A 21,839-nucleotide genomic window follows, 5' to 3' on the forward strand; every position below is an offset into this window, starting at 1 on the left:
TGATAATGATATGGATTTGAGCCCGCGGTATCTCCGGACATAAACATGGCAGTCCCAGTCGGTATTCCAGCGCTTTCACAGGTTTGTGTTGTCTTTTCTCGCGTATCGTAAAAGAATCTCGCAATTGTAATATTTTGCGATAATTATCCATATTTCCTCTTATAGTATGACTCTGATTTTACGGGATTTCTGTAAATTTACTTTCCTATTTCAAGCTTTCTTTGATACGATTTGTAGTATGGCAGATTTGATGGGCGATTTTAGCTGTGGAAATTGAAAAGGCGCATTAGGTGATTGTTCGTAGCTCATTCTTTTCACCTCGGGATGCTTCAAACATTTTGCTTGATTTAGAAATGTGCTTTGATACATCTCGGAATCGTGAAGTAAGCTGCAATGTTGCTTATTTACGAACCATTCGGTATATTAATCGAGTATAGACACTAAGTTGTTTTCATTGCCCATTTCTTCTGAAATTTACAAAACAGACCCTAAGAGTAAATTACAGCTTATTAAAAACAAGTTTACTTACTATTCATAAATCGAGGCATATTTTCGTTTCCTTCTAAATTTAACGTGTTTCTTTCGTGACATTTGACTGTTAAAATAAATCTTGAGATCTACATAGGTAAAATATTTGAGATTTTATCTTACTTTTAAGAACAAACATGCATTTTATTTTAACTTCCGTGGCAATGATTTTATTTGTAGCTGTCAGCGGGACATGCGACTGTCTACGAGAATTTCTTTAGACAGGTAAGTTCTTTATTATATTATTTCTTTTTTTAACCGCCTCACGTACTTATTCTCTTGTGTGACTGAGTTTTATCTTGGCGTGAGTTAGTGCAGGATCTCTTCTCAATAATTTTGATTTTCTGGAAGAATTGATACATAACGCTTCTCTTTAATATTTACCAGAGTTTATACACCAAACGTTGACGTTGAAAAGGCTGAGTTACTTAAAATATAATATGTCGATTTTCTATTTAGCAAATGTTTAAGAGGAAAGCAGGGCTGTTGTTGTCATGTTGTACAATTGGGTTAAATATTTAATTAATTAATGGAAATTTAATAAAATAATACAATTAGATGGCTACATTATGCACCCCTGGGAGACAAAGTGTAAGGGTGTCAATACTTATTATGTCTATAGTCCACCCCAAGTTCAGCACCCCTCCCTAAAGGTGATGTTACAGAAAACACCTTTTATTGGAACATTGTTTTAGCAACAGTATGTCACACAAGTCGATTTTTGATGCAGCTAACTGCTTTAAAAATTTTTACAGTAATGTTGGAGGTTTTTTAAAGCAGTACAAAAACCTGCAACTTGCATGTAACCGCTACAAAATGTTACATTAAAAATCATTCAGCACATCATCTTACACGACACTGATTTTAAACGCAACAGTGTTGCGTTGTCATTAAAAATCACCCCATGTAATGTATCATTAATGTATCATTAATGTATCATCTTCCATCCCTTCCCCCCTGACTATTTGTGGTTAAATTTACATGCATTTTCCAGTCTCATATTTATTGACATAAACTGAAACATACGAAAGTGAAAGACAAACTGGTTTATACCATTGCTTGCATCTAAGCTTGAACACTCCCTGCCAAAACATGATCTAATTGGGTACCAAACCTGGCATGATTTGTCATCAAACGTTGAAGTTTAGCAGACCGTAACAGCAACTTTTGCGCTTAAAATGCTCACCATAAACACTGAGTACAGGCGAAACTTTACACCAGAAGTGATTCAAGTGAATCTGCAAATGCATATCAACACAGGTTTTCGCTTAGATGCAAGGGATGGTAAAATTTAAAGCCAAATTATAATGATTTTAAACTGTGACATATAGATTCTTAAATTATTTTTTCTGATATCATGTTTGACAACAGGCAGATGTGTCAAATACTGGTCAAATAGGAGCATCTGATGCTGCCGCCTTCCTTAAGAAGTCTGGTTTAAAAGAAGGAGTTCTACATAAGGTCAGCATAGCAGATTGCTACAGTTGAACCTACACAGTTGGTCACCTCTCATAGAATTCAGACAGGATAATCTTTGCGTATAGTAAAGTGTCTGTCATGTGGGACTTGTAGCATAACTTTAAGTCCCATTTAAATGCATACAGCAATTCTAAGGGGAAAATTAGACGGTACAATTTTGCCTACGATTATTGCATGCGGCACAGTTATGTCACGACCACAACACAAATCATGACGTATATTAAGTCAGCTACCACATCCTTACGAAAGACACGCACCATGTAAATTGGCCCAAGGGAAGTTGTTAGGTTTGATTTCGACAAATGGATTTGTGTCCTTATTAAATCATGTATTGGGAAGTTAAGTTGTTAGTGTCTCATACTTGGATACCTTCCTCAACCAGAATAGCCTGGAAGTTGTTGCCCTGCCAACACACAGACATTGTCACAGACATTAAACCAGGCTCCCATATGTGGATGCCAGTCATCTATGATGAGCCCAACCGTAATACATTTCTTTACAATTACAACTATTTGCTTTTAATAAAATGGATATACATGTATTTAGCAATTCTGTACTAAATTATTTGTGACACTGTAAATGAAGAAACAAATACTACTGACAAACAAAAGAATCCCAACTGGTACCTGGCCAGCTACAGTCAACTCTCGTTAAAGCGGACACGCTTGGGACTTCAGGGCTTTTACCAAAAATATTATTAGTGGTAGGGCTGCGGGTTTGAACCCGGGACCCCCAGATTTTAGAGGAGTTCACTATAACCATTTTTTCTTCTAATCCAGAAAGTCAAAGCTACCTGCCTCAATAAGACAATTCTGTTTTTTTTTTAACAGATCTGGGAACTTTCTGATCCACAAGGGACTGGATTTCTAGACAAACATGTAACTATGTGTAAACACTTTTTAACTTAGTGTCTTGCTGCATCCCGGGATGCAAATTATTTAATAAGTAAATCATTCTTTAATTTAATTATCAGTATACATGTGTAATATATGCGTATCATTTGGCGTGCTTGATAATTATGCGTGCCTCGTTTTGGTGTGCATCTTGAAAGTTGTTCTTTAGAGCTGTCAAGCCTAAAGTTGTGTTTTAGCAATGGAATTAATTGAAGAAATACTCTACAATGTGCATGGCAGTAAACAATGAATTTTATTATAAATTTACAAAGCTATGTTAGAAAAGGGCTTGCAGTTTGGTGCATATAATTTGTTATCAGAGTAATTAAATGTAGATCACATATTTTTAAAACTTTGCTTCAGGTAAATACTAATTATAATAATCTCAAAACTGTTTTCAACTGGCAGAGATTTTTCTTGGCCCTGAGACTGATTGCCTTGGCACAGAATGGTAAAGACGTCTCTCTGTCAAATCTTATGTTGCTTGTTCCAGCACCCAAAGTGGTAAGTCTGTGATATAGAATAAGAGCCTGCCTAAGTGCATAATCTGTTGAGTTGTATTACGCAGGAATTTTTAAGAACACCAGAGAAGTGCATAGAGAAGCATGAGGTGCAGTCAAGTGCTTCTCGCTCTTCTGAAGTGTTCTTTAAAATCCCCCAGTATTTATATTACTCAGTAATTTATAAGGAGCAAGGTTTTTAATTTCTTTTAGAAAAATGTTAAAGGTCATAAGCCACATGCATTATAATAATTTCAAAAATTAAAGCACACATACATGTGACATAAGCAGCATGCTTTATGGAACTATAATGAACTCAAATTGACCAATCATGTAGTGCGCACAATTTCTGGACATTTTGTAATTGTAATATTTCCATTATATTTATAAATACATAGTTGATTCTTTTTATTAACAATTTTTAGGGTGATGTGATACTCCCCGCTGTACCTCCCCCACAAGAGAGTACAGTGTGGGCAGTAAAGCCAGCAGAAAAAGCGAAATACGACAACATTTTTGAGGTATGTCAAACTTCCCTTTTTGTCATCTTCATGTCATCATTACTTTTGTAAATTTTGTTTTATTAATAAGTAACATTATTTTTATATGATTTTAGGGGCTAAAGCCAGTTAATGGTCTACTTCCTGGAGATAAAGTGAAACCTGTAAGTTGATGTTTTTAATACTGAATTTTCTTACTGGTCTCCATCATAGTACTAGCTGGAAGAATTTAATTAATAACATCAAATGACTTAATCGCTGTTTGAGTGCAGTGTGGGCAGGACAAAAAACCCTTGTCATGCAACTGGGAGCCATGCCAAGCCGCCCCACTCAGCCTGATGACCTTTATCAGCACAACCATAGGTAAAAAAAAAGGTAAAGTCTGTCTCTGAGCCATGAGGCTCATACAGCCAGAGCTTATCCTGGTTTCCGTAGCATTAAGCGACTAGGAGTATTGCTACTCCCCCCTTGATGGGATGCTAGTCCATCGCAGGGTTACCACCCAGCAGTAAATTCGCTGGTACCCATTTATACACCTGGGTGGAGAGAGGCACTGTGAGAGTAAAGTGTCTTGCCCAAGAACACATCGCAGCGCCCCGGCTAGGCCTCAAACCCGGGCCGTTCGACTCGGAGTCGAGCGCACTAACCATTAGGCCACCGCGCCTCCCACGCACAACCATAATCCCCTGCTATTTTCATTATGTACAACAGTACTTAAACTGGCTAAAAGAAACTGAGAACAGAAAAAACTATTGGATCTAATTTTTCAACTTCGAAAAACATCAAATGACTTAATCGCTGTTTGAGTGCAGTGTGGGCCGGACAAGCAACGGCAGATGGCAACAAACAAACTACTCCTTGGAATGAGCCATGTGGCCCGAAACCTCCCCCCACCCCCCACCCTGCGCATTAGACCCTAGACTCCCAGCTGTGTACAAGGCCCAGGGGGGGGGGGGGGTACTCAGGATTTCAAGTGAAGGGGATGATCGAAGGATTTTTGGGGGTTCGAAATTTACGATTCCGGGATTTTTTTCGGTAGAAAAATTTGGCAAGTATTTTTTTGATTGAAGTAGGGATGTTTTTGGGTATTCAAAACAATCTAAAGATTTGTGGAAGTGTTTTGTCTGCATAGTTCTGCGAATAAAGTACAAACAAATGTGTTTTGCTATTGATTTTTTTTGATCTAGGGATTTTTTTGGGTTATGTTGGAAGCCCTAGGGATTTTTTGGGTCTTGATTTTTGCCCCCATTCGATCATCCCCGTCATTTGAAAACCCAAGTACCCCCCCCCCCTGGGGTACAAGGAAATTGGTTTCTGCCTCATTTGTTCCTTGGCCGGCTAACGGCCACACTGTCATTTAGAAAACTGATCTTAATTATTTCAATTGTACTGCAGGTTCTTTTAAACTCTAAGCTTCCGATTGATGTTCTTGGTCGTGTCTGGGAGCTTGCTGATATTGATAAAGATGGCATGTTGGACAGTGATGAATTTGCTGTGGTAAGGAAAAATAAATTGTGAAATCATTAATTAATTTTCTAGGAAAGCCTGACCAGAAAATGTAAAGTGAGATAGGTACCCATTAACCTGAAGATCCAACACAAAAAGTTCAAATTTCATTTTTACAAAAATGTGCAGTTCCGTAAATTATCCATACCTCCCCCACGGAAGGGATTTTTCCTAAGAGCCCCACCCCCCACCCCTCTGGAAATTCCAATTAAGCTTCATACATTTCCTTTATGTTTTTAGCCTTTGAGACCCCCCCCCCCCCCAGGAATTTCCAATCCCTTCTGTCAAGGGGGGGGGGGGGGGAATAAGGATATTTTCTGGAACCACACAATGTTCGTCACTCTCATTCACCCCCATTATCTACCCGGCCTTGGTTCTCCAGGGATAGGGAACATGTTGTACACCGTCTGTTTGTGTTTTATATTAACGTAGGCGAGTCTATGTTGATTGAATTTTTGCCATGTTTTAGGCAATGCATCTGGTGTATCGTGCTCTTGAGGGAGATCCAGTGCCCCTCTCACTTCACGGCAAAGTCATTCCTCCATCAAAACGGAAGTTAAAGCTCTCGTCATCAGCTCCTTCCTCGCCATCTCCCAAAGGACTCACACCACCCTCAATCAGCAGTTCTGTTCTCTCTGTCACAGTGAGTTGATAATTATGATGACATTAGCTGAAATCTTTTTATTGTTAGAAGGCTAGTTGAATGGCCAATTTTGAGTTTACCAAGACGGCTGAATAAAAAGATGAAAGATGCATAAATTTGTACAGGGTTAGTCTCAATCTCAAGTAAAATATTCACAAGTACTAAACATAAAATAAAGTGCTCAATACATAGGAGTTCATGTTCTCACTGATATTTTTGTGAAAATTTTTCTTGGGATCAAGACTAACCCTGTACAAATGCATCTTTAGTGTCTTTATTCAGCAATCTAATTACTAGTTAATTGAAAACTTGACTGTTGTTGTAAACTTTCTGTTTGATATAAACGTTCTGTTTGTTTCTGGTGTTTACTCATGCAATTGTTCCATTTGCTATGAGACTAAAGTGGTTATCACCTTGTAAATATGGAAGTGTAGCCAAGTGGTAAGGGTGTTGGACTTGTATTTAATCCAGAGGTCGCAGATTGAAGACCTCTTCACTGCCCCTATTGTAACTGGATTTGTTGTTGGTAATCCTGAGTTCAACTCTTGAGCTATGCTTTGCAAGGCCTGGTTCACACTAGCGACATAAAGACATAACAGCAATGTCATGCAAATGCAAAAAAAACTTTACGTTGATGTTTCATGTCACTAGTATGAAAAACATAACATAATGACATAGTTGGAACATAATATAATGACATAAGCATAACAACATAAGGTAAGAACAAAACTTTTCTTTATGTCGTTGTCTCCATGTCATTATGTTATGTTATAGTGTGACAGGGGGGTTTTGTTTGGGGGGGGGGGGGGGGTAATAAAGTGTGAACCAGTCCTAAGAAGCTAACTAAGCACTGTGCTGTCAGTCAGGATTCTTGACATGTTATGTTTAGTTGTAATTATTATTCTATTTTATATTATAGTTTGAGTAATGGCCCCCTATTAGAAGCTTTGAGCTAAGTGCATTGCATTTTTTTGTTTCAGACTGCACAAGAAACCACTTGGGTAGTAACAAGTGCTGATAGGTTACGGTATGACGCCATGTTCAAGCAAGCTGATAAAGATGCTGATGGACTTGTTTCTGGTATTAATAATATTATTGATATTTATGTAATAAACTTCACTTTAAAGGGTGGGAGGAAGGTGCGGCAGCCTGATGGTAGTGCTTTTGCATCAGGATCCAACCGTCTAGTTTATTAGCCTTGGACAAGACACCAAATCTTTTTTGAAATCTCTGGAGATTTCCATGGCATCTGAAAGGCCTTTATAAAATATTTAGGCATGTAGACTCATGCTTTTGATTTCTGCCTTGTAGGGGAGGAGGTAAAGAGCATCTTCATGGCATCTGGATTACCACAACAAGTTCTTGCTCACATTTGGTAAGCCTTCGATTTTATTCCATCGATACCAGACTCACTTATAAATGCAAAATTTGCAAATTAAGTTTAAGTCTGTTTCAGTTCTGGGTGTAAAAGCAGGCTGTTGGCTTATCATTGGTGGTATTTTCTTCCCCAATCTGTTGCAAAAAGCAGTACTGACAAATACATGTAAACAATTTGAGTCATCTTACAACTCTGTTGCTGTTTTGCGTGGTAAGACAGATTGAATTGGAAAGTGGAAAGAAGGATTGCAACATCTTACAACTCTGAACATTATTGTTTTGTGTGGAAGAAGGATTGAATTGTTATAAGAGATGCAAAACTTGAATATAAGGAACAATTTAGTTAAGAAAATCATTGCACAAGGGTGACTTTCACTGGTTGTAACAAACAAAATATTATACATTGAATGTGTTCATTCCATTGGCATTAGATACACTGAACTTGAAAAGTTTTGCTTTACTCAGACTGTCTTGCTTCCTATAACTAATGCTTAATGATATTTCTTTGCATTTAAGGGGGCTCTGTGACATTTCTAACCAAGGCCGCTTGAATTCCGAGCAGTTTGCATTGGCCATGTATCTCATTCACCAAAAAGTTATGGGTGTTGATCCACCTCAGACCTTGAGCCCAGAGATGGTACCACCTTCCATCAGGAGTGGGGGTGCTGTTACACCTGCTGGAGGGGAGGTAAGGTCCCGTGTTTGTTTAGATAGGTTTTTCATGTGCAGTGTACTTTGAGGATCCGGGATTTGGCTTATTCAAAGACCGAGATCTGGGATTTTAAATGGAAAAGGGAGCGAGATTTGGGATTGAAATTATGAATGGGATACATGAATTGGCCATTTTATGAAGCAGGATTTGGGAAATGCCACTTAAAAGAAACTACTCAAGATCAGGAAAGTCGGGTGACAAAAAAATAATTTACTTGTAGAGAAAATCAAGTTGTGATCTCCGTGAACGTCGCAAAAAAAGCTGCACAAAGCGTTTATTGTGACTTGCACAAGTTACCTGTGTTTTCCACATGCCAGTTACATGGAAAGAAAGAAATAAGCTTATTGTCGGTGACCGAAGAATTCAAGACCAGTGCTGGAAGGGAATATACACTTGTCCAACTGAAAGGCCTTTTATCGCCGAGACAAGGAATTATTAAGAGACAATAAATGGTTGGGATTGGGATTGGGTGATAAAAACCTTCAGGATTACAGGATTGAGGCAAAATTTTAGCCAGGATGGCATGATCGAAAAACCCTGTTGGGGACCCTCTACTTTCAGTTTTCAGAAGCGTGGTGACTTTAATTAATGGTTAGCACCCAATCCCCAGGGGGGGGTACTTGCAGTATACATGACGGGGGGGGATCCGACGGAGCTTTATATTGCGAACCCAAAAAAATACATGAGCCTGAAATTTTACACCCAAAAAAATACCTGACATCAAAATTTTCTACCCAAAAAAGTACAAGACCTAGCACCTCTATACTGATTTATCCAATAAAACAGACTTTAAGACCTAAAAAAATATATGACAGATCTCTTGACCCAAAAAAATACAGAGGGTGTAAATTTTCATCCGAAAAAAATACGTCGGACCTCCCCGTCATGTATACTGCAAGTACCTCCCCTGGGACCCAATCCAGGGGGAGTAGAAATAATCATAGTTGTGAACTTATTACTTGTCTGTTGTACATTGTATTGAAATGGTATTGATTGAGAAATAAGATGATTTTATTTAACAGGAAGGTACAGCAGCAGGGAGTGCAATTTCAGCCCTGAGTGATTTTTCTGCCATCAAAGAACTTGACAAAATACAAAAAGAAATTGAAGATCTCGGAAGGTTAGTGTGACAGGTTATGTATGGTATGTTCATGGATTATAATAATAATAATAGTAACTTTATTTATCCTGGTAGACCGGTCACTCAATCAAAGAGATTGACTGGTATCAATCGGTGACCAGTATAAAATTACAAGCATAAAATTTACAAAGCATAAAATTTAAAAGCATTAAAAATTACTAGCATAAAATTTACAATTACAAATCTAAAAAGTGTGAATTATATACAAAAATTTAAATTTAAATTGTACACGTGTGATTTGCACAATCCATGTTCATTAGATGAGTGAATGTTTTGCCTTTAAATTGTGCAAGTGTTGTGAGCTCGCGAATCTGTCTTGGCAGTTTGTTCCAGGCACTCGCAGGAAAACTTGGCCACATTTGGTCTTAACTTGTGGTAGATCTAATAGTGTTGGATCTCTAAAAGATCGAAATTCTCTCGTCGTTTTTGTTCAACTGCTTAGGGCAGATTATAAATTATTATATGTTAAATGGGGTAAATGCAATTAAACATAGTTAACCAACATGCAGTCAGCTGTCTTAGTAGTTAGCAGTTCCTAGCTCTTAAGGCCTGGCCAAACGGAGACGCAAGTGAATGCAAGTTGAAAAATTGCGTTTACTTGCGTCTCCGTTCGGCCAGGACTTGCGTGCACTTGCGTTGACTTGTGATGACTTGCGTTCACTTTGGTCGAGATCAAATTTGCACGCAAGTCAACGCAAGTTTTTCACTGTTTGGCCACCAAACGCAAGTCAATGCAAGTTTTGCTGCTTACTTCAAATACTAAATTGCAGCGCACGCAGTAGCATTTAAATGGCTTTTTCAACAACGCGTGCCTTGCGATCCGCGCCCCCCGCCGGGGGGGGGGGGGGGTTTTCGCAATGTTATTGTATTTTACCAAAATAAAATCTGACTATGTTTTATTTGGCTTTGACCTTTATTCTCAAACAGCAAAAAAATAGACTGTTTTTTATATCCCAATCTGGATTCACTTAAAATATTTGTCTTTTTCTTTTCTTTTTTGGAATCTCTGCATTTTGTTACATGCAAGTCATACTAAAATCAGTTCACTTCCTTTGACAGGGAGAAAGCCAGCTTACAGCATGAAATTGAGGAGAAAGAAGAAATGATCAGACAGAGAAATGGAGAAATACAGGTGTGAAGTCATGTTTTTGATGCGCCTTTTCTGTAATGTCTTAGAAATTCCTAGTATGTGGTGCACCATGTTTCTGTGGGAGGCGCGATGGCCTTATACTTAGCCTGATGGACTCCAGACAAGTGTTCCAAGTTCGAGCCCTGGCCGGGGCATTGCATTGTGTTCTTGGGCAAGACACTGTACTCTCATAGTGCCTCTCTCCACTCAGGTGTATAAAAGGGTACCGGGAAATTTAGTGCTGGGGGTAACCCTGCAGTGGACTAGCATCCCATCCAGGGGGAGTAGAAATACTCCTAGTCCCTACTGAAACCGGGATAATCTCTGGCCTGATGGGCCACTAGGCTTGAACAGACTTTACCTTTTACACCATGTTTCTGCTTGAGGGACTCAAAAGAGCAGGGTCTAAACAAAAATGTCTTTTAAATGTCTTTTTAAAGAGAAGGGGCTAAAAGGGGGGCTTGCATGTACAAAAGGGACTCAGTTTATAAGTTTAAAAAGTTTTGAAAGAAAGGTAGAAAGTGAGTGATTTGAACATGGAGGCTAGATAGAAAAGTTACAGTATTTCTTTATGTTCTTTATTTGCAGAATCTACAAAGTGAGCTTGAGAAAACCAAAATAAAGTATCAGGAATTAGAAAAACAAAAATCAGATTCGCAAAGCAAACTTGATGATTTAGACAACGAGGTAAGACTGTTAACTAAACATTCAAAGGTCGGCATTTGTTTTGCAGTTTCATTTATTTCAGTTGTGCAATTTATTTATCATTACAAAATCAGCATGTTGTAATTAGTTTAGTCATAATTCAATTTTAGAAATATTACGGCAGAACAGGGGAAGATGGAAAAGATCACTGTATTATCAGTATTTACCCTGCAAAATTTCATTTGTTTGTCTCAAAAAGGTTTAAAGCAGCTGTGTTTCGATTATTAAAATTTTTTGCGATGTTCTGTGAGGAATAACGTTGTGTGACGACTCTGTGAGGAGTAGTGTTGCGTGACGACTTAAATAACGGTTGTGAGGAAGCTGTATGTTCCCCAGCGTCACGCAAACGTAGGAACTGTTAAGCAGTCTAAATGTTTTTTCGTTTACTTCTTTGTTTAACAGAAAGCAAAATTAGAAGAAATGCTGAAGGAATTGAAACAGAAATGTGATGAAGAAACAAAAACGGTGAGTTAGTTAAATAAACTTGCTACCACTGTTTATGGTGGAAGATGAAAAAAAAAACCTTGAATGCAGCGTTCTGGAAGGATATAGACTTAATTTCTTTTTTTGCACTTCTCTTTTCAGATAAACAGTTTACAAGTACAGATCTCGTCATCAAGAAAATCAGCCTTGGTAAGTTAGTGGATATCTCTCATTTCTGCAATCTTCACCAAAACGTCAAAACAGCTACCTCCACAATTTGTAATGAATGCCCAGTATAAAGTACAGTAAGTTGACATAGTTTGTTGTTGGTTCTTATCCTCGCTCTAAGGATTTTTCTCCCTGTTCTTTGGTTTTCTTCCCTCCACAGAAACACACACAAAACACACTTCTAACACAACACTTCTAAATTTCAATTCAATCAGGGAACAGTGGATGCAGAGCCACTTTGTGGAAATGCCACTGCAAATTTTAATTTATGTTATGGGGACTGGCATTTTAGGTTGTGACTTTTTAGCCCGTTTTAATCTCTTCCAAACTCTATCATGAGCTTATTTATTTTTATTGAAATATTATACATGCACCCTTTCAGAGATGTGTGACTGATATAAAGCTTTAAAAAACGAAAATGATAAATTATATATTTTAACTTTGTCAGCAACAAGAAGAGGAGCTTAGCCAAGCGAGGGACGAATTGAACAAGCTTAGAGAAGAAGAAACAAAACTTGAACGAGAGGTAAGTTAATGTTTGACAGGAAACAATAAGATTTTTTTGCTTTTCATTGAAATTGTATTTCTTTACAAACTGAGGCATTTTTTCACAGATCGAAGGAAGTAAAGAGCACTTAGAGACGGTACAGAAACAAATTAAATCTGTTCAAACAGAAATTTCGCAGGTACGTATTTAACTTAGATTGAAAAACAAAGTTTAACCTTGCAAATTATACGCAAAGAATAAAGCAAAACAACATGATTGTAACACAGAAGAATTGTTTGTCATGTGTCTTGTGGACCACTCATTGATATGTTCCTGAGTCCTTATAGCTGTGTTAGATTTTAAGTTTTTAGTAGTCAAAATATTGCTTTATTGTTATACACTATTCACACCCTACTTATTTTTCAACGCAAAAGAGCACCGAAGAAAGAGCGAGCTGGAAACACGAGGGGGTAGGGGTGGGGATCCTCGTTTACACCCATGCCTCTTCTACGTTAATTTAAGTCGTGTTATTTTTTATGAGCGTTAATTTATAAGACCTTAATTTCATTCCAAATACTGGACACTGTCCAAACACATATAGGAACTAGGAAACAATAACCTCTTTTCTGTACACTATTTTCAGTCTTTTTCAATGTTATTTCCAATTTATTCTTGATTTCAGAAGAGCGGTTCATTTGTATGTGGGTCACTCGCTATTAATTTAATCTTCGCCATGGTAAATTAAACGTGCTACGAACATCATCAAAGTTTCAAGAACGTTCAAACCACAAACCTTACGTAAACCACGAATTCATGAAATTCACAATTTTGAACCTGACTTTTATCTCTTTCTTAGGCTCGATCCAAGGTGTCCACACTGGAAGAAGCAAATAGTAGTTTAAACGCCAACATAGCACATTATAATTCACTGATGAACTCTAACAGTTTATCCAGCGGTCCTACCCCCATTCCTGATTTTAGTCCTCTGTCTGATGCGTTCGAAATGACACCAACCCCTTCAGAAGCGGATGCTATGAGTGTCAGAGCGACGGTAAGTCGTGGAAATAGTTAACCGTATAGCTTAATTACTTATTTTTTTGCTACCTGATGTCTGTTGCAAAACGAAAACCAAAGATTACACTTTGTCGGCTAGTGGCGCAGTAAACCAATCAGAGCACGAGATTTTCACGTGGAACAAGTGGCAAGCGCGGGAAAAATCACGAGAGCAAAATCACGTGTTTTATTGATTTGCACCTGATTGGTTAATCTGAACACGATTCACAAGTTTTGTAAACATGTTATCTCAGTAACTGCAAAACCACAAAAGTCCTAGGCTTAAAGCTGCACTCAATCTCAAAGTATCTAAAAGTGTTTTCTTTTAATTTTCTGATATTTTTCAGGCTGGAAGCAGCCCTGTTAGTAGTATAAGCGGTTTTAGTGTCGGATCCGGCCGTGTAGACGAAGCTGTAGATGATTTTAAGGTAGGTTTCAATATAGTAGAGGTTTCGATTAGGCAAAGTGTATCAAAGAACCCTTTGGTTAAAGTTGCCATTTTAAATTTAACACGAGTTTGGAGACTGAGTAATTTTAACACTTGCCTAAATTGTCCAATTTTCTCTTTTAGGATTCAGATCCCTTCAAGAGTAAAGAAAACTTATTTAGTTCTTCAGAAACAGGTGAGCTCTCCCTGTCATTCAATTTTCTTTTATTAATCTTTCATTTCGCTTTTCTCTTGTTTCTCAACACTATTTTTTTTTCGCTTTATCCGTTCAGGTATTCCAAACTCAGAGCTACCAAAATTTCTTTTATTCTGGAGTGGTACACGGCTTAATCGTTCAAATTGTTGTACGACGAATGTTCCGACTTGCAAATTGTTTGGCGTTTACTTAGTATGTTGTTCAACTAGTTGAAACGTTCGGACATCAAAATTCAACATTTTGTGTACTCCTTTTACATCGTCAGCCTCCTTTCAACGTTCAGCATTGCATGACACGGTCTAACATTTGTTGATGCGTGTGTTAAGGTAAAAGGTTAAGTCTGTGTCTGAGCCAAGTGGCCCATACAGCCGGAGCTTATCCCGGTTTCCGTAGCATTAAGCGACTAGGAGAATTTCTACTCCCCCTGGATGGGATGCTAGTCCATCGCAGGGTTACCCCTCAGCACCTGGTTGGAGAGAGGCACTGTGAGAGTAAGGTGTCCTGCCCTAGAACACAACGCACCCCCCGCTGCCAGGGCTCGAACCCGGGCTAGTTCGACTCGGAGACAGGCGCGCTTACCATAAGACCACCGCGCCTACCACAATGCGTGTGTTATGCAAAATGTTATTTTTAATGCAGATTTTACTTCTTTCAAAAAGTTTACTTGTACATCATACAATACCGGTAACTCACGTAACCCTAACTCTATTCATCCCTACGTTCTCTTTCAGAATCTAATGATCCATTCCACGTAGACGACCCTTTTAAAACAGATCCATTTCATTATAAAAGTGTTTCCTTCGCAGACCCTTTTCCTGGAGATCCATTTGAGGTGAGAATAAGTTTCTAAAAGTCCACGTAAGGGAGGAAATTGGGTCGGGTAGCAGCTCTAGCATGGTCGCACATAAATGACTCGCGCTACTCTTCGAAAGAACAATAGAACATACAGCAGAAACAATGCCCCTAGCCTCAAAACAACAGCAAGTACTGTACTAGAGGACCAGTAGAATTACAAGCTTACGAGAGCTGGTACACTACTGAAGAAATTACCGTTGCATCAAAGCATCTCCTGAAAAAAAAAATTACGAAACTTAAAACTGTCGCCTTATCGACATCAGTTATGTACACTTTGCCTCGTCAGCGTCCATAATTCCACCTCTGAGATACAAACAGTATTACAGGCGAAAAGTTAAACTTGCCTACAAGTCGAGCTCACAGAGCGCGAAGCGCGAACTGAAGCGAACGACTTTGAGATAGTCTAGCGAAGAAGACAAAACGTGTAAGAACTTAGACCAAGAGTGGTTATCTGCTGACCAAATTCCACCACCTCGCTAACTGATTCAATATGGCGGATGACTGCGAATCTCAACCAGAACTGTCCCAAATCGTGCACATGGGCAACTGGTGTCGTAGCTTCTTTAAGACAATTTTTCCCTGTTATGTTGTGGGGGGGGGGTATAACTCATTTTATTCGACTGCTCTGTAAACTCTTTAACTCGTAAACGTATCAACTGGTTTAAAATTGACTTAGTTTTGTGTTCTGTTCTCCAGGGCGAAGACTTGTTCAAAAGTGACCCTTTTAAAAGTGATTTACCAGCGAGTGGAGAATCAAATGGTACTGGTTCAGGAATAGCGAATGGTGAATTATAGCTGGTTTTCGGGCGGTTTTTGTGTGTCCTTGTTAACCGTTATTAATAATTATTATTTGATGATAAATAAATTTCATTTGTTTCAATCTTTCATTTAAATATATAGAGCATTTTTATGGGATTTTTTCGACTGTTTTTCTCCTTTAAAAAGCTTTTGATTTGCGCAAGCGACCAAAATTACGAGAAGTTGACTTGGGGAATATAACGGGCCTTTTTTGTAGTTAATCGATTTTTGATTAAGGATTATTTAGAGGGTGGGGATGGCTGGTACAAATCGCATTAGGGGGAGGGTCAATTATTTTTATGCAGAAAAAAGAAGGGTTCACATAAATTTTTCATGCTTTATAGGGAGGTTTAAGGGAGTGAGCGGGTACAAGGGGGGGGGGGGGTCAGCACAAAATGTGCTTCATAAAAGAGGAGGGTCAGGAGAGTTTGAACATAGCCTTCCCTCCCCCTCCCCCTCTAAATTCTTTCTTAAATAAATAACTTGAGGTATTTTTCGTTTGGTTTTTTTGGTTTTCCTAAGGTTTATCGTCTTCACCTAACAAATCAGATCCTTTCGCGATGGATCCTTTTCAAAGTACATTCCCAAGTAGCAAAGTAAGTGTAGCGATTGTAATGATTTGTCCTTGAACATAATTCTATCACAGAGTAACATAGCACGATATTAAGTAAGTAGTAAGATCGTACGATAGCTACAGACAAGACATCCGCTCTGCTTATCTCTTTATTTCTCCCATTGAACTTCCTGTTTACAGTCATAGCGAATACATTTCATCTTTTAATATATTGCGTATATTTATCACATGTAATTTGTGTAACATATCTCTAGGGTTACTCCTTTTTAAGGCACTTTCAAGGGTAAAAAATATCTGCCTTTTACATATTTTTTTTTTTGCATTTCTGCGTAGTAAATCTATTGTAAATTTTTGTTCTAATTTTGTTAGAGGGAAGCATAGATCTTATGTGACAATCGTTCTTGGAGAACAGATTTCGTTCTCTTCCGGTGCTACGACAAACTGTCGTGATTGACACATTTTTCGCATTCCGATCGTTCTTAGTGGAAGAACAAAATTTTCAACTTCCGTTTTCTGTTTGCCTTTTATTAACGTGGCGGGCACGCGTACAAACGCAATCCGCTGAGTCACTGCCAAGATTAGGGTAAATATTTAATCACGAAATTTAATTAGAGATGTTTGAGGATTTTCTTCTTTATAAAACTTGATCTAACGAAGCGAGACAAGTGCAAATTGAGCGAGTTCTTGAGAATGAAAGTGTATGGCTAAAGCTTCACAACACTATCATTTTATATACGTCAGTTCTTCACTGGGTTTTGGTTATTCTCGTTCCCAGATCTCGTGGGCGAAGCCGAAGGCGAGATCTGGTCAAATCCGATTTGCACCACGTGATTGACTGTCAGGAATGTGGCAGGCGAGTCAATTGCGCATGCCCTAGACAATTCTAAGAAAATGGCAATCAAATGAATATCCAATCTTCAACCAAATGAATAACGAATGCTTTACCATTCTCGTCTTTCCTGGAATGATATCTAGCAGAGTATTTTACTAAAGAATTAAGCAGAAGGCAATCATGAAAGCTTTAGGTTGGGTAAAAATATTTATTTGATTTAAAAAATTGTTCATTTGTTACTGCCTCCTCCACAGGCTTTTTACTTTTTTCAAGGCCGCTCGGGTTTTGGAGAGAGGCAGGGATTTTGAGCGAGCGCGAAGCGCGAGTAGGGGGATTGGGAGCGAGCGCGAAGCCCGAGCGGCGGGTTATGGGAAGGGGAAAAATATCAATGATTAACTAACATTTCTTCCAACGATCGCGAGCGACTGGGGACGAGGAAGTAGCGGTTACATGCAATGACTGAGACATGTCTAGATTTTATGCAAATTTGATCCGGTCACGTAATCAAACGTTAATATTCTTTATACGGCGGATTCTCTGTTTTTAAACATTGTTATTCGTCAGAACTGAATAACTTTATAATGCTACAAACAACTAAAACGAAATCTTCTTGTCTTTCGAGCCCGACTGTAAACAACGAAACGTCTCAAAAATAAATATATATTGTGATTGCGTGCATGATCTATAATTTGCATAAAAAAGACATTCCGAGTTATGCTTCATTTCTGTTTCAAAACGAGTCTCAGTGCGAAACCATTCATATGAAAATGAGTTTTGCCTACAGGTCCATTTTCATGCAAATCAAACTCATTTTCATTTGAATGGTTTCGCACGTAGACTCGTTTTCAAACAGAGGCAAAGGATAACTCGGAAATGGCCTATTCCCTTGGGGCCGCATCGCACGTTTTGAAACAGCCAATCAAAAAAATTGAATTTTCTTACTCGGCCAGATCTCGCCTTCCGGCTTGTCTACCTGCGAGATGTGGGAACGAGATCAGGTTTTGGTTCGTCAAAATTAAGCTAGCTGTCTGCAGCTTTTATTTATAGTCAGTATTTCTTTACAGCATACGTGTTGATTTACCCGTTCCTATCGCTTAGGCAAGTATAAATTAAATTGAAGACATCTTCCGGAGAAGTTTTGGATGTACTATGTCAACTTTGTCTTCCCCGATCGCTGATGAAACTTCCGCATCGCAACTTGCCGGAGTAGCAGAGCCCGGGCCTAACTGGACTAAAGCAATACAGGTTTGGGGAGTCGCTTGGGAACTCCACTGGGCTGGATTTGGTGGTCTGTTCAGCATTTTAGCTGTACTCTCTTTGCTTGCTTTAGTACAAGTAAGAAAGAAGAAAGGATTTGGTCCAACGCCCTTGTTCGTAGCTATAAACTGTTTGCTTGTAACTTTAGGAGCAACACGAGCGGTGTACTTGTTTCTGGATCCTTACGAGTCTGGGGAGAATGGATTCAAAAGTCCGCATTGGTTGGCGAAGCTAATTTACGGCATTGCCTTGCCTTGTTTAACCTCGTCGTTTTGTTTGATCCATTTGGCGTTTCTTGAAGTATCCAAGATCCAAATTGGATTTAAAAAACTTTATAGTGTACGCGTGTTAGCCGGTGTGATCACCGCTCACTTTGTTGTCGTCATAACTGCAGAAGTAATAACCGCTGTTAACGCGAACTTTACGCCTTTTCTGATCGTTTGTCAGGCGTTTGTCGTCCTCTGGGGCTTTTTTCTCTCGATAAGCTTTATTTACAGCGGTTTAAAAGTCATCCTCCTCGCTGAAAGAGTACAGCAACAACTCGAGCAAATCGAAATTGGAAAAGCTGTCAGAGTGACTGGAACGCGACGAAAATCAAAGACTGTAAAAGTGGCAAAAATTACAATTGCGACAAGTGTTTTGGGACTTGTTTGTTGTGGACTGCAGCTTTATTCACTGTTCGGTGTTTACAGTCTGTATAGCAAAGTTGAGCACCCTTCTCCTTGGCCATGGTGGGCTCTTCAGACATGTTATCGGTTGGTGGAGTTCTGCATGGCCTGCACTATAGCTTACACTGTTGTGCAACGATCTGAGCCGGCAAACAGCACTGACAGCAGTAGCAACACTTGATGGAACATGAAATGCATAGAGGGAAAAGTCAACATACACCTTTTTCCATTATGGCAGAAATTACATTATTCTTTTAATTTCATGGTCTTTCATGTTAATTAGCCTTTGTGGCCTCGATCGCATCTGCAGAATTCAAAAAATCTTTTGCCTTAGGCCATGAAGGCCAATTAACATGAAGACAAAACATACCTACAGATAATTAGGGTGCCTCGGTTTAAGAATTAAATCTCTACCTTGTTAGCGACACTGGATAACTACTGACTAACATTAACCCTTCCCCATCCCTCAAGAGTGCCCGGCTGTGAACATTTCGCGTACGTTATGCCCAGATGAGAACAAATGTGTACCGTAGAAGCTCTCTAAAGCCCCACCCTCACGTGTGTGTGGGGGGGAGGGACATAAACTGTCTTGGATCACCGTCTTATGGGGGAGTGGGGCGGCTTAAAAGAGCTTTTTACCGTGAATTATAAATTTAACTTGGAATTTCAATATCGGATTAATGACGGTTTCAGTTCGTTGAGTATACATAATGGACGTAATATATTCAAATCTGGTTTTTGACAACAAGATCAATTTTTTTTTTGGCGTTCACTGCGGCTTTATTTGAGTGCATGAACTGTAGAGTTAGAGTCCTAACTGAAAGTTTTGTTTAATATTACTATTGCTTTGCTGTAAATTGATGGTGTTAGTGGCTTAGGATATAACATGTATTCAAATGGGTAAACTGAAATAAAGAAATTAAAAATAAGTCATTATTGTGTCATTACTGCTATCGACTTTACTGATTTTAAAGATACAATTCCGAAACCATAGAATTATGCTCTTAATTGTACCGCAAAATGCAGCTATTCTTAGTGCATCATAACAGTAAAGCACTCATAACTGAAAAAGTGGCTTGTTCACATGATCTTTGCTGTGAACTTTAAAACGTGTCTTGTGTGTGTGTTTTTTACGTCTTAACATCACGTCTTGCTCTCTTTTTTTTGTTGTTTCAGAGTCCAACAGATAACTTTTTCAGTTCAGATCCGTTTAAACCATCTGGAAGTGGTTCGGATTCCAAGAAAAATACGGAAAACACGCAAGGAAAGGATTCGAGCTCTTCAGTTAAAGATCCTTTCAGCAATCCCTTTGGTTCTGATCCGTTTGGTGAGTTTGTTATTTACCGTGAAATCTCTTTTATCCCCCCCCCCCCCAAAAAAAAACTTTTTTAGGGGGTGGGGATTTAAACACAGAACAAGGGACTAATTTCAAATCATTGCCACAAAAATAGTAATAATACAACGTTAATGTAGTTCATGGATATTTTTAAAAACATTTGATTGTCTCAAAAGAATTTTTTTTCTTTTCAATGATTACCATCAAGAGAAAGGGGATGGTTACCCAAAATTAAAACCCAAATAGGTTTTGTTGGGAAAATAATCCCCAGTTGAACAAGATTGGTTTTTGCCAAGAAATACCTCATGAAAAATTTCTCTCAAAGAGTTTCAGAGCTTCTACATTTCAGAACCCCCTAGCAAGACCTTGCTTCGTCTATGGCAACGATCTGGTTGTGGCCCTGTTATCATTTAAAAATTCAAAGTTTTATAACAATGCATTAAGTCTTAGTACTTCAAGTTAATAGTTCCTAGTTAATGATATCCTATATCAGTGGCGGATCTAGGGGAGCCCCCCCCCCCTATTTTTATAACAAATAGAGACCCGAAGGGCCGAGAATTTTATTTTCGAGAGCGGGCCCCTTCAACACCCGCACTTCCCCCCCAGCCCCCCCCCCCCCCCTCATTCTAGGGTCTGGATCCGTCACTGTATATTCTCATCACTTGTCTGCTTGTTAGTGTATTGATACTTTGAGGAGAAATAAGATTTTGGTCCCTCTTGGGAACTCAACAAGTTAAAGAAGTGTGAAGGTGCTATATCGTTTTATTGTCATTTCTTGTAGGATCTTGATGAAACGCGATGAATCGAGATTACAAAAAAAGACGAAATGTTTAAAATCAGAATATCAAGAGACGAAATGGCAGATGAAGAGAACTGTATGGCTTATAGAGATCTCCTGCTCAACAGAGGTTTTGTTCAAAGATACCAAAAATAAAATATCAAGTATATATACCGGAAGAAAGTCGCTGAAACAAATAACTTTTTCAGTCGAAATCCCGTTTGGGGGAGGCTGCGCCAGCGATTTTTAAGGTAACTTAGGTAACTTGACGTATCCTTGTGACGTAAGAGGTTGCTGTGTAACCAGGTGCATCTTTGTGACGTCAAACGGACGTTGCAGCTTTTAGTGGGTGGCGAAAAGGTTGTAAAATACCGTAGAAATACGAAAGAAATGGCCCTCTTAAAGTCACGACCACCCGAATGCATGTGACGTTAATTTGTAAGTTGGCAGATAAATAACGATAATGGTTATTCGAACGACTTTCGACCGTAGAAATACGGCAGTTGTTTGTGTGAAACCAAACCAGCCTTATTTTCCTTTCCTTTTTTTTGAAGATTATTTATTTGTGCAAGTGCTTATTCGGGGATATTCCCGCAAAAGGAAAAAAAAAACTGGAAAAAGGTTATGCTCCATACACATGATCAGGTGTGTGCAAGACTATGCAAATTATAAATCTGGTTAAACTTCAGTTTCTTTTCTAATAGTATAAAGGATACTGATGACTTAAGATGGGGGGGAGGTGGAAATTAGCGACCTTTCAGTTCTTTCGCAATTCTACGGTATTCGGGTTATT

General features: G+C 38.7%; 2 protein-coding genes across 3 annotated transcripts; both read left to right on the forward strand.

Annotated features, from left to right (window-relative positions):
- Positions 1 to 5: 5 nt before the first annotated feature.
- Positions 6 to 21,568, forward strand: LOC144638136 (epidermal growth factor receptor substrate 15-like 1). 2 transcript variants are annotated; one of them, XM_078497328.1, is made up of 27 exons: positions 6 to 81; positions 709 to 753; positions 1,900 to 1,989; positions 2,838 to 2,885; positions 3,309 to 3,404; positions 3,826 to 3,921; positions 4,017 to 4,064; positions 5,296 to 5,397; positions 5,876 to 6,049; positions 7,030 to 7,129; positions 7,361 to 7,424; positions 7,943 to 8,114; positions 9,161 to 9,258; positions 10,339 to 10,411; positions 10,997 to 11,095; positions 11,516 to 11,578; positions 11,699 to 11,746; positions 12,213 to 12,290; positions 12,379 to 12,450; positions 13,108 to 13,302; positions 13,652 to 13,732; positions 13,876 to 13,927; positions 14,680 to 14,780; positions 15,500 to 15,563; positions 16,124 to 16,197; positions 20,109 to 20,259; positions 21,050 to 21,568. In XM_078497328.1, exons 1-27 carry the CDS (start codon positions 46 to 48, stop codon positions 21,055 to 21,057), a joined length of 2,328 nt encoding a protein of 775 aa, XP_078353454.1. In that variant the 5' UTR covers positions 6 to 45; the 3' UTR covers positions 21,058 to 21,568. The 2 variants fall into 2 exon arrangements, with proteins under 2 accessions (XP_078353454.1, XP_078353453.1); XM_078497327.1 differs by having other exon boundaries at positions 15,500 to 15,587; positions 21,050 to 21,567.
- LOC144638258 (proline-rich transmembrane protein 4-like) lies at positions 16,614 to 19,861 on the forward strand. The gene has a single exon (XM_078497477.1). The coding sequence runs from the start codon at positions 18,157 to 18,159 to the stop codon at positions 19,111 to 19,113; it is 957 nt and encodes a 318-aa protein (XP_078353603.1). The 5' UTR covers positions 16,614 to 18,156; the 3' UTR covers positions 19,114 to 19,861.
- Positions 21,569 to 21,839: the final 271 nt, after the last annotated feature.

This window comes from Oculina patagonica, chromosome 14, assembly GCF_052425735.1.
Source record: "Oculina patagonica isolate OP01 chromosome 14, crgOcupat, whole genome shotgun sequence".
NCBI classification, from domain to species: Eukaryota; Metazoa; Cnidaria; class Anthozoa; order Scleractinia; family Oculinidae; genus Oculina; species Oculina patagonica.

What these genes read in the sequence shown, in the direction of transcription:
- LOC144638258 (XM_078497477.1), top strand. Translation starts at nt 18,157, where the DNA reads ATGTCAACTTTGTCTTCCCCGATCGCTGATGAAACTTCCGCATCGCAA.
- LOC144638136 (XM_078497327.1), top strand. Translation starts at nt 46, where the DNA reads ATGGCAGTCCCAGTCGGTATTCCAGCGCTTTCACAG. An exon ending in AATACGACAACATTTTTGAG is followed by an intron (nt 3,922 to 4,016) that starts GTATGTCAAACT and finishes ATATGATTTTAG; the next exon opens with GGGCTAAAGCCAGTTAATGG. An exon ending in TTACACCTGCTGGAGGGGAG is followed by an intron (nt 8,115 to 9,160) that starts GTAAGGTCCCGT and finishes TTTATTTAACAG; the next exon opens with GAAGGTACAGCAGCAGGGAG.